This window comes from Neolamprologus brichardi, chromosome 23 (assembly GCF_056152115.1).
Source record: "Neolamprologus brichardi isolate AB-2024 chromosome 23, ASM5615211v1, whole genome shotgun sequence".
In the NCBI taxonomy this organism is placed as follows: Eukaryota; Metazoa; Chordata; class Actinopteri; order Cichliformes; family Cichlidae; genus Neolamprologus; species Neolamprologus brichardi.
The window spans coordinates 2,188,328-2,200,864 of NC_142125.1; the positions used below are offsets into that span (position 1 = coordinate 2,188,328).

General features: G+C 40.4%; 1 protein-coding gene across 1 annotated transcript; it reads left to right on the forward strand.

Annotated features, from left to right (window-relative positions):
• Positions 1 to 477: 477 nt before the first annotated feature.
• On the forward strand, positions 478 to 11,614 carry acot11b (acyl-CoA thioesterase 11b). The gene is made up of 16 exons (XM_087836225.1): positions 478 to 641; positions 1,325 to 1,523; positions 2,876 to 2,945; positions 3,389 to 3,449; positions 3,544 to 3,645; positions 3,752 to 3,887; positions 3,967 to 4,120; positions 5,831 to 5,950; positions 6,078 to 6,216; positions 7,132 to 7,187; positions 8,139 to 8,205; positions 8,317 to 8,400; positions 8,640 to 8,773; positions 10,337 to 10,468; positions 10,731 to 10,857; positions 11,007 to 11,614. The coding sequence occupies exons 2-16, from the start codon at positions 1,334 to 1,336 to the stop codon at positions 11,163 to 11,165; spliced, it is 1,731 nt and encodes a 576-aa protein (XP_087692351.1). The 5' UTR covers positions 478 to 641; positions 1,325 to 1,333; the 3' UTR covers positions 11,166 to 11,614.
• The last annotated feature ends 923 nt before the right edge of the window (positions 11,615 to 12,537 follow it).

Here is a 12,537-nt window from a genome sequence, read left to right on the forward strand (position 1 = left end):
TGTAAATAAAGCATCCTGGGCATGAAAGGAAATGTATATTTTATCTTTCTAAAAATGTTTACACGTATTTTTAATCAGCCCACTAAAGGTTAACAGAACTCTTTAAAGCTTTATATTTATTTGAATTCAGTCAAGTTGAAATAATAATAAAATCTTGACACAACCATAAAATAGAATCAAATAAAGCTCTATTTTATTATATATATTTAAGTAGTCAAGTATTCTCATTTTGTTTTATTAGTTTACACCATTAGTATTTTATGTAATGTGCAATACACACACATACAAAGTTAGTTTTAGTCTTTATTTTTTTCAGCTACTTATAAAATGAGATGTACTACGTTTTTATTGAATAACGATTTGAATCTCCCAACTTAAAGACATTCACTCTAATTCCACCTTAAACACTAGACCCACTACGGGGACGGTCTCTCTCCCTCTTTCTCCCTCCAGTGGCGAAACCTTTCACTAAACCTGTGTTTATTTAGTTGCCGTGTTATTCAGGAATGGGTGACATGAGAAGAGCCACCGCTTTGGGGTCGCTTTGTGCACTTTTTCTGTTGACTTTGTGTTTTGCACAAGACACTCTTTGGCACTAAACGGACTTTCTGTCGACTTCAGCTTCAGCAGGAAGTTTTCAAGTGAGTAAGCAATTTTCTGTCGATTGCTTACAACGTCATTAGCGTGATAGCTGTCACAGGATAACATATTTAAATGCTGAAATATTAAATTAAGTGAGACGCTCATTTCAAATGTTGTGTTACTTCTCTACAAATGTGTTTATAGGTCACTACACCCCGGCCATCGATAACTTAAAAGAGAGACAGGTGACTAAATGTTCACCCCACTGGAGCAGTAGCTGTGGGCAAACACTTCTATCCCACCAAATACTTTCCATGAATGCCCCCTTTAGTGTAGTGGCATGCCCAGAAATAGTTTGCGTGATAGCGACTTTTAAAATAAGACGAGTATCAAGCTGCAATTAGGCTACATGTAAATTAGCATAGTTTTTGAACACTTCCTAAAATGCCGCAGAGTTTTAATTTCATAAATATGCATTTCTGCTCCTGATCCCTGAGTAAGGGGTGAAAAATGTTGAGCAACACAGAGGACAAACCTAGCTGCAGATTATTTAAAGCTTGCAGTCTTATGCTGCAGTGCTGGACGAAATCAACCTGCAGTTTTCAGTTTTGGTTCTGGGCTTGTTGACTTCACAAATGTTTATAGAATATCGCATTTGTTCTGACTTGAATCATATCCATTACGTCTGACACCAAATGTTTAGCTGTAATTGTTTCTTTTTCTGTATTTCCTTTCTGTGGAGTTGTGAGATATGACTTCAGAAAATAAAGATTCAGACACCATGCCGGACTCCCTGCTCATCCAGGAGAGTGGGGAAGTGTACAGAAACCCCACTGAAGTGCAGATGAGTCAGATCGTGCTGCCCTGTCATGCCAATCACTGTGGGGAGCTGAGTGTTGGACAGCTGCTCAAGTGGATGGACTCCACAGCCTGTTTATCTGGTAGGAAAGGATCAGGAAAACTCTGACATGTACAGTTTAATCGGAGATTCTCTTCTCCGATGCGCCTCATTCCAAATGCAGATTAAAGCTGCAAATAAAGGATAAATGATTGCATTAAAATTCTTATGAGCTTTCTGTAACTCTGCTTCTGGCAAGTCGCTCATTAACTCAAACATTTGAATGCAACTGTAACCTTGAACACAGACCATGGTCGCACCATTAACCATCCGCCATCATTTCAACTGAAGTATTGTAGGTGGAAGTAATGGGCATGAGTTAGAGTCTGATCATTGAATTTTTTAAATGTGTTTGATGTTGTTTGTTTTGTAATCGCTGTCACACCCACGATAATCTTCAGTCATGTTACGTGAATGCTCGTATCACAGTGCTGATTTCCTGCACTTTATGGAGCAGGAATATTTGCAGAAATACTCACAGGTTTCAGTATATCACGAAAAATTGAAACTCAGGGACTCATTAATTCTGCTCTTACGGAGAAGTCTGAGGGCCACTGCTGCAAAACGCTCTGTCACCCTTAATAATAATAGATTGCATTTATATAGCGCTTTTTGGGGCCCTCAAAGCACTTTACAATACCACTATTCATTCACTCTCACATTCACACACTGGTGGAGGCAAGCTACAGGTGTAGCCACAGCTGCCCTGGGGCAGACTGACAGAAGCGAGGCTGCCATATCGCGCCATCTGCCCCTCTGGCCATCACCAGTAGGCGGTAGGTGAAGTGTCTTGCCCAAGGACACAATGACCGAGACTGTCCGAACTGGGGCTCGAACCGGCAACCTTCCGATTACAAGACAAACACCCAACTCGTGAGCCACGATCGCCCTAGTGCTGCAGGCCCTTATCACGTGACCTCAGGGATCTGCTGGTCATGTATGGGTGTAAAAGCTCTGCTTGTCCATGCTTTTACAGTCAAAACCAGATTGTTAAAGTGGACTCTGAAATTAGAAATGGTGTGACATGTTAGTACTTAGAAGACTTTGACGCTTTGCAGCAGCTTTCTGAACAGCCTGCAAATGTTCCAAGGAAGTTTTGTTAAAAAAAATTTACAAATTAATTACAATAATCCAGACGTGATGAGATAAAAGCCCGAATAACAATCTCCAGTCGTGCCAAATGTTTGATCTGGCAAAGTGTTTATGCCGCAACCCCACAGGGATCTGCACCTCTTTCCAGGATTGAACTAGGGAGCTTTTATTTGTTAGGAAAATGTGTAAACCACCACACTGTGGAGCCACTCAATAAACCACTCTCCCTATAAAATTTCGTATTTTGCACATATGCTTTCTGCTGCACTGCTTAAGTTTTTTGTGTAATCTCTGATCTTCCAGCTGAGAGACATGCAGGTTGTTCCTGTATCACTGCATCGGTGGATGACATTCATTTTGAACACACCATAGGGTAAGGTATTAATCTTAGTACTGACTGCCAAGGTTTAATTCAAACTGAGTAATGACTGCAGAGACAACACGTTGCATGCAGTGCCAGGAGAGGAGAGAAAAAGGGTCATTTTGGGATAAAATGTCAACTTGAACTCAACTTTTAGTAAAGTTTGAAGGACAAATGCTACTAAACAAGAAAGACAGTTTTACGGTTATAAATCATTAGTTCTGATATTCTCCATAAATCTTAATTTAATGTTTTTAATCGTTAAAAAAATAAGAGGTGACTCACGAAAATATAGTAAACATTTCTTTCCAATTGCAGATAGCAAGTGATGGCCAAACATGCCTTGCTGTTGACTGAAAATTACGTCTCATAGCATAAAGGTTTCAGAGTATGTGCAGTACAAATACTTCTCCTTGTTGATAGTAAAGAATGGCGTCTGTGTCTGTCTCCTCCAGGGTAGGAAAGGTTGTTAATATCATCGCAAAGGTCAACAGAGCCTTTACGTCCAGTATGGAGGTTAGCGGGCGGCACTCTGTGCTTTTGGGATATTTAAACTTTTTATTATTTTAGGGAAGGAATATAATGACTTCAGTGATTTGTTTCATCTCAGGTGGGCATTTTAGTGACTTGCGAGGACCTTTACACTGACAGGCAGTGGAAGGTTTGCCACGCCTTTGCCACCTTTGTTGCCAGAAGGACAGAAGCTGGGAAGGTAAAGAGCGCGGATCAAAATATGGGCAGAGGGGGATTTTAATAAATCTGATTTAACATCTCTGGCTTTTTTCTTTTTAAATTAGTTTTTTGTTATGTCCTCACAGGTACAGCTGAAGCAGGTGATTCCTCACACACAAATGGAGCAGATGGAGTACAGCCTGGCAGCAGAGCGGAGGAGGATGAGGCTCATCCACGCTGAGATTATCACAGACCTACTGAGCAGCAGCACAGCTCAGCTGGGTACAGACATAAGTCTTTACAGCACACGGCACTTAAAAAACAGATTCATTAAACGTCCTTGTTTTTGTGCACTCATCAGGAGAATGCCAGGAGTATCAGGACGCTGTGCCAGCTGAGCGGACACGTGTTGAGAGTGTAGAGCTGGTGCTTCCGCCCCATGCCAACCACCAAGTCAGCACTTTTGGGGGCCAGATTATGGCCTGGATGGAAAATGTGGCTACAATTGCAGCAAGGTATGCACAAAGCTTTTCTATTTGTATACTAGGGCTGCCACAAACGATTATTTTGATAGTCGACTAGTCACCGATTATTTTTGCGATTAGTCGACTAATCAGATCATCATCCATTGGACGTAAAACGTACAGCTTATTGCACCAGCAGCATCTGCTCTTATATAACTATCATTAGCTTACAGCTTTAAGTGTTTAAGGTCTGTGCTAACTAAAAATAAAGACAAGATGATAGTTTATTAAATTTTAATGAAATTTGCAGATTGTTTCGGTGAAGTTTAATAAACTCCTTGCTATCTAAAATATAACAGGACACCGGAGTAAATTCTTGAGCATCTCACACTTCTGATAATCAGCTGTCTGCTTGAAGTTTATTCAGCTGTGTAAAAACTATAACTTTAATCTCAGCCAAACCGATTTACTCAGGAACAAATAAAATACAAAAAATAAGCCAAACAATAACATTTTAAGTTATCTAAGTGACTTATATATCATGTTTAACCTGAGTAGTGAAAGACGGCGGTGGGTTTGAAAACGATTAGCCGGGAGTCAGGTGTTCTCACGGCTCTAGTGAGCCTAGCCCCCGGCTAGCTATCGAGCTAGTGGCTAACAGACGTCTCCGAAAACGTCGGAGCGCTTTTGAAAATATGTGGTGTCTTGATAAACTGAGCAGATATTTGAGGTTTACACAGCTACATTCTCGCCTGAAAATATGTTAAACGTTTATTTTGTGACCCAGAAAGAATAATAAGAGTAATATTAAAACTAACTAGCTGCCGCCATTGTTGGAAACTGAGCTGGGCTGCGCTATGAATTCTGGGACACAGCTTCTTCTTCTTCGGGGTTTAAGGGCAGCTGGCATCCTTGTACATGCAGTGCTGCCATCTTCTGTTTCAGTCCGTTATTACACTCTTAAATCCTACTACTTATTCCTGCGTCTTTTGTGATCTTACAAAGCTTCAAACGACGCGTCGACTATTAAATCAGTCGTCGACGATTTTGATAGTCGACGTAATCGTGGCAGCCCTATTGTATACATGTAATTTTTTTCAAACAGCAAAAACATTTGTTAGATTACTAAGAGTTGTATAAGAGCTGCGGTCATTGGCCACTTTATTGAGTACACCTACTGTAAGAATGGTCCAAAAACAATAAGCTATCACGTGAGCTTTAGTTCCCTGGATGAAAATCCACGGTTGATGAAAGCGTCCTTTAAACGACTTACTCTGAGTATTGATGCTGTGTGCCCATCTTCTGATTACTGCTTTCAGCAGGATAACGTGGCACTGAGCATTACAGTGAGTTCACTGGACTCAAGTGGGATCCACAGTAACCAGATCTCAACCCAACAGAGCACCTTTGGGATGTGGTGAAAGGGTAGATTTGCATCATGAATGTTCAGATTCTATCATGTCAATATCGACCAAAATCTACAAAGTTTGAATTCAGCTCTCAGGGCAAAAGGCAATCCAACCTGGTACAATGAAGGTGTACCTAACAAAGTGGCCAGTGAGTGTGTATTATTGTCATGTGTGTTTGGTGGAAGCTAGCGGCACTGCCACACGTATCGATATTCTCATCTAATTGCTGGAAAAAAGGAGATTGAGTTTCCAAAAGATAAACTGTTCTTTGTTTGACAAAAGTTTATTTGTAATGAGGCCAAACAAATCCAATCAAAACACTGTTTTTCTTTTTCCTTATATTTCGATGCAGTCGCCTGTGTAACGCTCATCCAACCCTGAGGTCCATAGACATGTTCCATTTTCGTGGCCCGTCTCACATCGGCGACCGACTGGTACTGAAAGCTATTGTTAACAATGCTTTCAAGCACAGGTGAAGCGACACATTATTCATTAAATATTCATTAAATATTTAACCTTCTAATTTGTGATTATAACACTCGGAGTGCTGTTTGCTGGATGCATATGTTTTCTTTAACCCACATTCCTGCGCACACTAGCATGGAGGTGGGAGTTTGTGCTGAGGCCTACCAGGGTGGAGAACCTCTGCGCCACATAAATAGTGCCTTTATGACCTTTGAGGTGCTGGACAGTGACAGGAAACCATGCACGCTGCCACGGATACGACCTGAGCCTGTGGTAAGTTTTCCGAGTGACTTATTTCTATATTTTTATAAATAAACAATAAATAATAAATAAATAAATAAATTTTTATTTATATAGCACCTTTCAAGACAGAATCACAAAGTGCTGCACATAAGATTAGAAGTCATAAAAAGATTTAAAAAGAGAAAATAAAACAGGCCTAAAATTAACCAAAAGCAGTTTTAAAAAAGTGAGTTTTGAGTTGTTTTTTAAAAACAGCTGCTGAGTCCACAGTTCTTAATGTTTGGGGGAGAGAGTTCCACAGTCTCGGGGCCACAGTGGCAAAAGCTCTGTCAGCCTTAGTCCTCCTCTTAGTATTTTTTATAGCAAGTAAGCCCTGATCAGATGACCTCAAAGACCTGCTGGGGACATCGGGCCGTAGCAGATCAAAGATGTAGGCTGGTGCCAGTCCGTGCACAGCTCTGTAGGTCAAGACCAGGATCTTAAAATCAACTCTAAATTTAACAGGAAGCCAGTGTAACTGAGATAATAACGGTGTCACATGTGAGTACTTGCAGGATTTTGTCAAAAGCCTCGCTGCAGCGTTTTGCACAACCTGCAGACGATCCAGAGAACCTTTGCTTAGACACATAAACAGTGAATTACAATAATCCAAGCGTGACGAAATAAAAGCATGTATAGCAATCTGCAGTTCAGAGCGAGATAAAACCGGGCTTAGCCTAGCCACATTTCTTAAATGATAAAAACAAGACCGAACCAGAGATTTCACATGCCCATCCAATGTGAGACTCGAGTCAAAGGTGACACCTAAATTCCTGATAGAGGATTTAAGGGTTAGAGGCCCTTAGAGTCAGATGAAGGGTGAACTGAAAATAAACTTTTTTTTAACATAGTGTACACAGTATACATATTAAGAATTTCAGTCTTAGATCATCTCTTGTTTTACAGGATGGAAAAAGACGCTTTCAAGAAGCTATTGCCAGAAAGAAGATTCGCCTTGATAGGTAAATATCTTCTATCTGGAGGAGCTATTTTTGTGTCATCTTATTTTCTGTCACATTTACGTTGGTAAAGTTATGGTTCCTCACATTTTGAAAAAGGCCGAATGAGGCCAGTGTACATGCAGATAATTTCGATGAGCCTAAATCGCAGGCTTTGGAGAACTTTAAAGACTCACATATTTTCAGTTTTTGTCAGCAAAGGAGGGCAGGTTTACTCTGAGCTCCGTTTGATGTCTCTGAGAGTAGATATCTCCAGTATCATCATTCCAGTCCACAGCTCTGCACATTGGATCGAAACCTTCAGTTTTTGAGGGCCAACGAATCAGATGAATGTTGGCTTAGCAGGAAGTTGTTTTCAACTGAGGTGGCTGCACAAAGGCCCAGCACAGAATAACTACGAATGATTTTTGCACAATGCAAAGCTGCCCTTCTACAGTAGAGTAGAACAGCTCCCTTTTAAAACAATTAGGGTTGTTTTCTGTTTATGTGTCAGAGTAATGATTGTTGTTTATTGCAGATTGTTTTGTTGACAGCGTACAGGTTAGGCTATTTAATGCTTTGCAATAAATAAATAACCAATAAATCTATTCCCTTAGTAAATTAGTTAAATTACATTTTGAACCTTTTGTATGCAATCATGTTGTTAATCATGATGCATTATGAAGCAGTGGAACTGAAACAGTCTCATCACTGGATTTACTTTTTGGTCATATGACCGAATCCATTGTTTACGAGAGTTTGCAGGCGCTAATGACTTGGCAGACCAATGCATCACGGCTGAGCAGACTTTACTGCAGACTCGAGCGGGCATAATGAGTTCATTGTTCAAGTCTGAACAGTGCAATCTTTATTCCTCTGTTTGATAACATGATGTGTTGGGTCATTGCTTGTGTTTTTGGTCTTTCTGTAGTGCCCTGAGCTACAGTACATCATTGCTGTACTTCATGTTTACAGGAAATATATCATCTCCTGCAAGCAAACTGAAGTGCCCTTGTCTGTTCCCTGGGATCCAAGTAACCAGGTGTTTGTTTGTTTGTTTAAATTTTTATCCAATTTTATTTTTGTTTTGTTAACAGAGACACTTGGAGCTCGATAATGCTACTGTATACAAAGTTACACTTTATATTTTCAGATGTACCTGAGCTACAACAATGTCTCAGCGCTGAAATTAATGGACAACAGGAACAACTGGGTGTTGGCTTCGGAGAAAAATAAGGTCACAAATGTTTGCATATCTGTTCAGGGTAGAGCTCATTGGATTTTCCAGCATTTTACATAGTTATAGTGAGGTGCTCAAAATATGGGTCATAGTGTTTTATGTAGATTCTTTAATATTGCAGAAGAAGAAAACTATGTTAGCATAAGTCATGTATAATCACCAGTTAGGTACCAGAAATGAATGCTATTTACAGACACTGAAGCTGCCTCCTCTTTGTGGACGTCTTTAATTCATAGGTCAGATTGTACACACTGGAGGAAAACCAAATGCTGTGTTTCAAGGTGGAGATGAACGTCAGAGTCTCGGCAGAGCAGACGTTCCATCTGCTGTCAGACCTGAGGAGGAGAAAGGAGTGGGACCAGCATTATGAGTCAGTACTTGGACACATTTGGTATTTAGCTGCATCATCTGAGTTCAGATCCTTTTACTGAGGAGAAAAGTTACTGTCAGTTTAACTATAGAGTGTTAGATACCACAATGAGGTACTGAAAGCTTATGCTCAGAACAATAAATTCTGAGAAATGACCCCCCCATAACTCATAATGGTATAGTCCACTGACAATTCCCCAAGTAATTTATTTCACAAAAATGAACTGAAGCCAAAGGATGTGTGAAACATTTTTCTTTACTTCTACCACTTGACAGAAAAACACGTTTTGTGTGATTGTACCACTCAAGGCTGACATGGTTTTTGGGACAGCCACATCTTCTAATGCATGTTTCTGGAGGCAGGAGGTCTGTGCAAAGTGGAAATTATTATAAATCACCAAATTGAACTAGTTTCCAGCAGGTTTGGTTTGATATTTATTTCTGACAGAATTTTCTGATTTCACATCCTCCGCTGACAGATACTCGGCTGCCACCTCTGCCACGCTATTTAAATAAATCTTGGAAATCCCCCTGACCAGGAGGGTAATGTTAGGCTACGTTCACACTGCAGGTCTTAATGCTCAATTCCAATTTTTTGATCAAATCCAATTTTTTTGTCTGCTCGTTCACACTACAAATAAAATGCGACAGCAAACGCGCTCTAGTGTGAACGCTCAAAGCGGCCGCATGCACAAAAGAAGACGTCACACACAACGCGCTCTGTTTAGACCCAGAGCAACAGTATTGTTTGACTGATGTCCTTAATATAAAGACTTCGGACTTCACGTTTCCCAATTTTTGCTTTAAGTTATTTTGTTATTTACATAATAATGTAAATAACCTAATAATGATCCTTATTGCTGTTTTAGAGGAGCGCTGCTTCAAAGGATAGTTGCAGATTTCTGTCAGAATCTGCAGATTATACAAATAAAATGTTCATGTTTCTCCAACGTTGTCTTCCCAACAGTTTCACTGGATGGCCAGGAAGCATTTGTGATGTCTTATTGGGCGCTTCTCAGGCGCTGATAATTGGCGTCTGTCTTGTGTCAGTGACGTAAAAGACGGCTTTAATGCAACATGACCATCAAACAGCAGCTTTCTAAAACATCAGATATGTATCGGATTCAGAACCACATACGAAAGTGACCCAGATCGGATTTGAAAATATCGGATTTGTGCCGTTCACACTGTCACACCATGATCGGATATGAGTCGCATAGGGTCAAAAATTCTATGCGCTTTCGCCTGCAGTATGAACGTAGCCTTAGATACAGTATTATTCCCATATATTTCCAGCACATAGGCAGTGTGGCTATATGGAAGATAATCTTAGTTTATTGGACAGACTGTTTAATGCATTGCTAATTCATCCTTTAAACAAATACACTAAACAACGTGGCTGACAGACTGTTACATTTACATGTAATCTCTCAATGTTGTTCCATTATGGGGCAAAAACACATGCAGCTCTTTATTGCAGTAGAATGAAAACAAACCCACTTATATTCACTGGATATTCAAAATAAAAGCTCTAAACATCCACATCACTGGGTTTCAACTGCAGGGAGTGTGAGGTGATCAACCAGGCAGATGAGGAGGACACCATCTATCGCGTAGCTACACCCTCTGTCACTAAAGGGGGAAAGGGGAAGGACTTCATCTTGCTGGCATCTAGACGGAAGCCCTGTGATTCCAGGTGTGTTGATATGACCTTGCTTGCGTCACGTGATAATTTCGCACAAAACTCTGTGCTTCTTGAGGCTAAAATGTCTTGATGCTCAATCATCCAGGTGAGGAAATCCCAAAAAGCTGATTGAACAGAACCAACTTTTTGGGAAAACACTCTGTGCTTTTTGAGTTTCTATTCCACTTATTAACCAGTTGTGGTATTACACTCCCTGCTTCATGTTTGCATTTTCATGAGTTCTCATGACGCTCGCTGCCTTTGTCCATCTCAGAGATCCGTATCTGATCGCTCTACGTTCAGTCACTTTGCCCACTCACCCGCCCACTGAAGAGTACACGAGGGGAGAGGTGCTCTGTGCTGGCTTCACAATCTGGGAAGAGTCCAGTTCTGTTACCAAGGTTAGCCAAATGAAAGGGGCACAAACACAACCTGTAGTTGCTGCGCTGCATCTTTATGCTGTAGCTTTAAACAAGTCACCGCTCCAAAACTAAAGCAAAAAATGGAAAGGGTTAATTATCAGTCGCACGCTGTGATTGCTGTGTTTCAGATCACCTACTACAACCAGGCCACACCAGGTGTCCTCCCCTACATTTCCACAGACATTGCGGGCCTCTCCTCGAGCTTTTACAGCGCCTTTTCGGCCTGCAGCCAATTCCTGCTGGCCAACAAGGATAGCTTGGCTGCTCTGCCGCCCTCTGTGCTGTGACACCAGTATTACCACAGTCTACTGAGACAACAAGAAGCATCAGGAGGAAAGAACAGGATCAGCCCTCTTTGTTCGTCCCATTTCTTGTAAAGGTGCCAGTAAAGTCCAACGCTAACTTTGAAATGCTGAGATTATAAAAGGCATTGGGTTTGTAGAAGCTTCTACTTGTTTGCAGCAGTAATAATGGTGCAGTAACGGTACACTATATTTTGAATGTTGGATTTGAATCCTCTTAGAGCCTAAACCTTCTGTGCAATATTAATTTATAGATGAATGGATCAGTTTTTGGTACGTAGTTTAAAATATTTAACAGAATCTCATTGTTTATCTCTAGACAGCCATGTTTTTATTGGCACGGCCAGTTGTTACGAAAAAAAGAAAAATTGAAATGTTCAGTTTTCTTTGTGTATTTTGTATCACCTCGAATAAAGTCTGAACTGTTGATTAAACCTTCGAATGATGGAGCTAATATGTACATTTCATGTGTAATGCTGTATATTTTTTCTAGTCCACAATGTATAGTTTTGCACAAATGTAATTGAACTGATTGTGTCGTATGTGGACGTTTGATGGTCAAGAATCTTAAATCATGATTGAACTGAAACAATAAACTTAAAATGTGATTGTGCTTATTTGAAATATTTTATTGTTGCTCACTTCCCGCTGGATTCTTGACCATTCTTAAATGAACAGAAAGAAAATTAGAGGAAACAATAACTCACAGTATTCCACTGGAAGCTTCTAGTGTTGTAACAGCTGCACGAGGCCAGCAAAGTAGAATAAAAAGGCATCTGTGAACAATCTGATCTGGCAGGAGTCGGTTATGCTGTTTTTCCAGGTATTTTGCTTGACACATAATCATTCAGTTATGCTCATGCTAAATAAAGGGGTGAACACAAGGATAAAAAAGACAATCTGCATATAAAACGGTGTAGTCTGAACTGTAGAATTTCAGGAAATTTGAACTGTAGCAGACTCAAACAAGACTGTGAATTTCAGTAAAACAAATGATGCAAAGATTCCTGGATTATTATCTTATTACAGCTCAAAACTATCTGCTCTGCAGCGCACTGAAACTTGACATTTGATGTTCTTGGTTCAGATTGGGGAGATACCAGCATTGCTGCTGTGTAACAGTAGAAATGCAGCATAGCTCTAACCTGTATCCGGAGCCTTTATGTCTCCATCACACATCACTTGGAGCAAGCATCCATCCTCTGGATGAATCTCTTCTCCTACAGACTGGCGTAACAACACATGTTGGATCTAATGTCAGCGTTTCTGGATTAGGATGTGATGTTTCCTGAGTGCACAGTATTCAACCAAAGCATCTCCTCAGATCACTGAGGAGTTGCTTTTACGATTATATATA

Coding starts and splice junctions, on each gene's coding strand:
- acot11b (XM_087836225.1), top strand. CDS start 1,334: ATGACTTCAGAAAATAAAGATTCAGACACCATGCCGGACTCCCTGCTC. Junction 6,217..7,131: donor GGATACGACCTGAGCCTGTG/GTAAGTTTTCCG, acceptor CTTGTTTTACAG/GATGGAAAAAGACGCTTTCA. Junction 8,401..8,639: donor TGGCTTCGGAGAAAAATAAG/GTCACAAATGTT, acceptor TTTAATTCATAG/GTCAGATTGTACACACTGGA.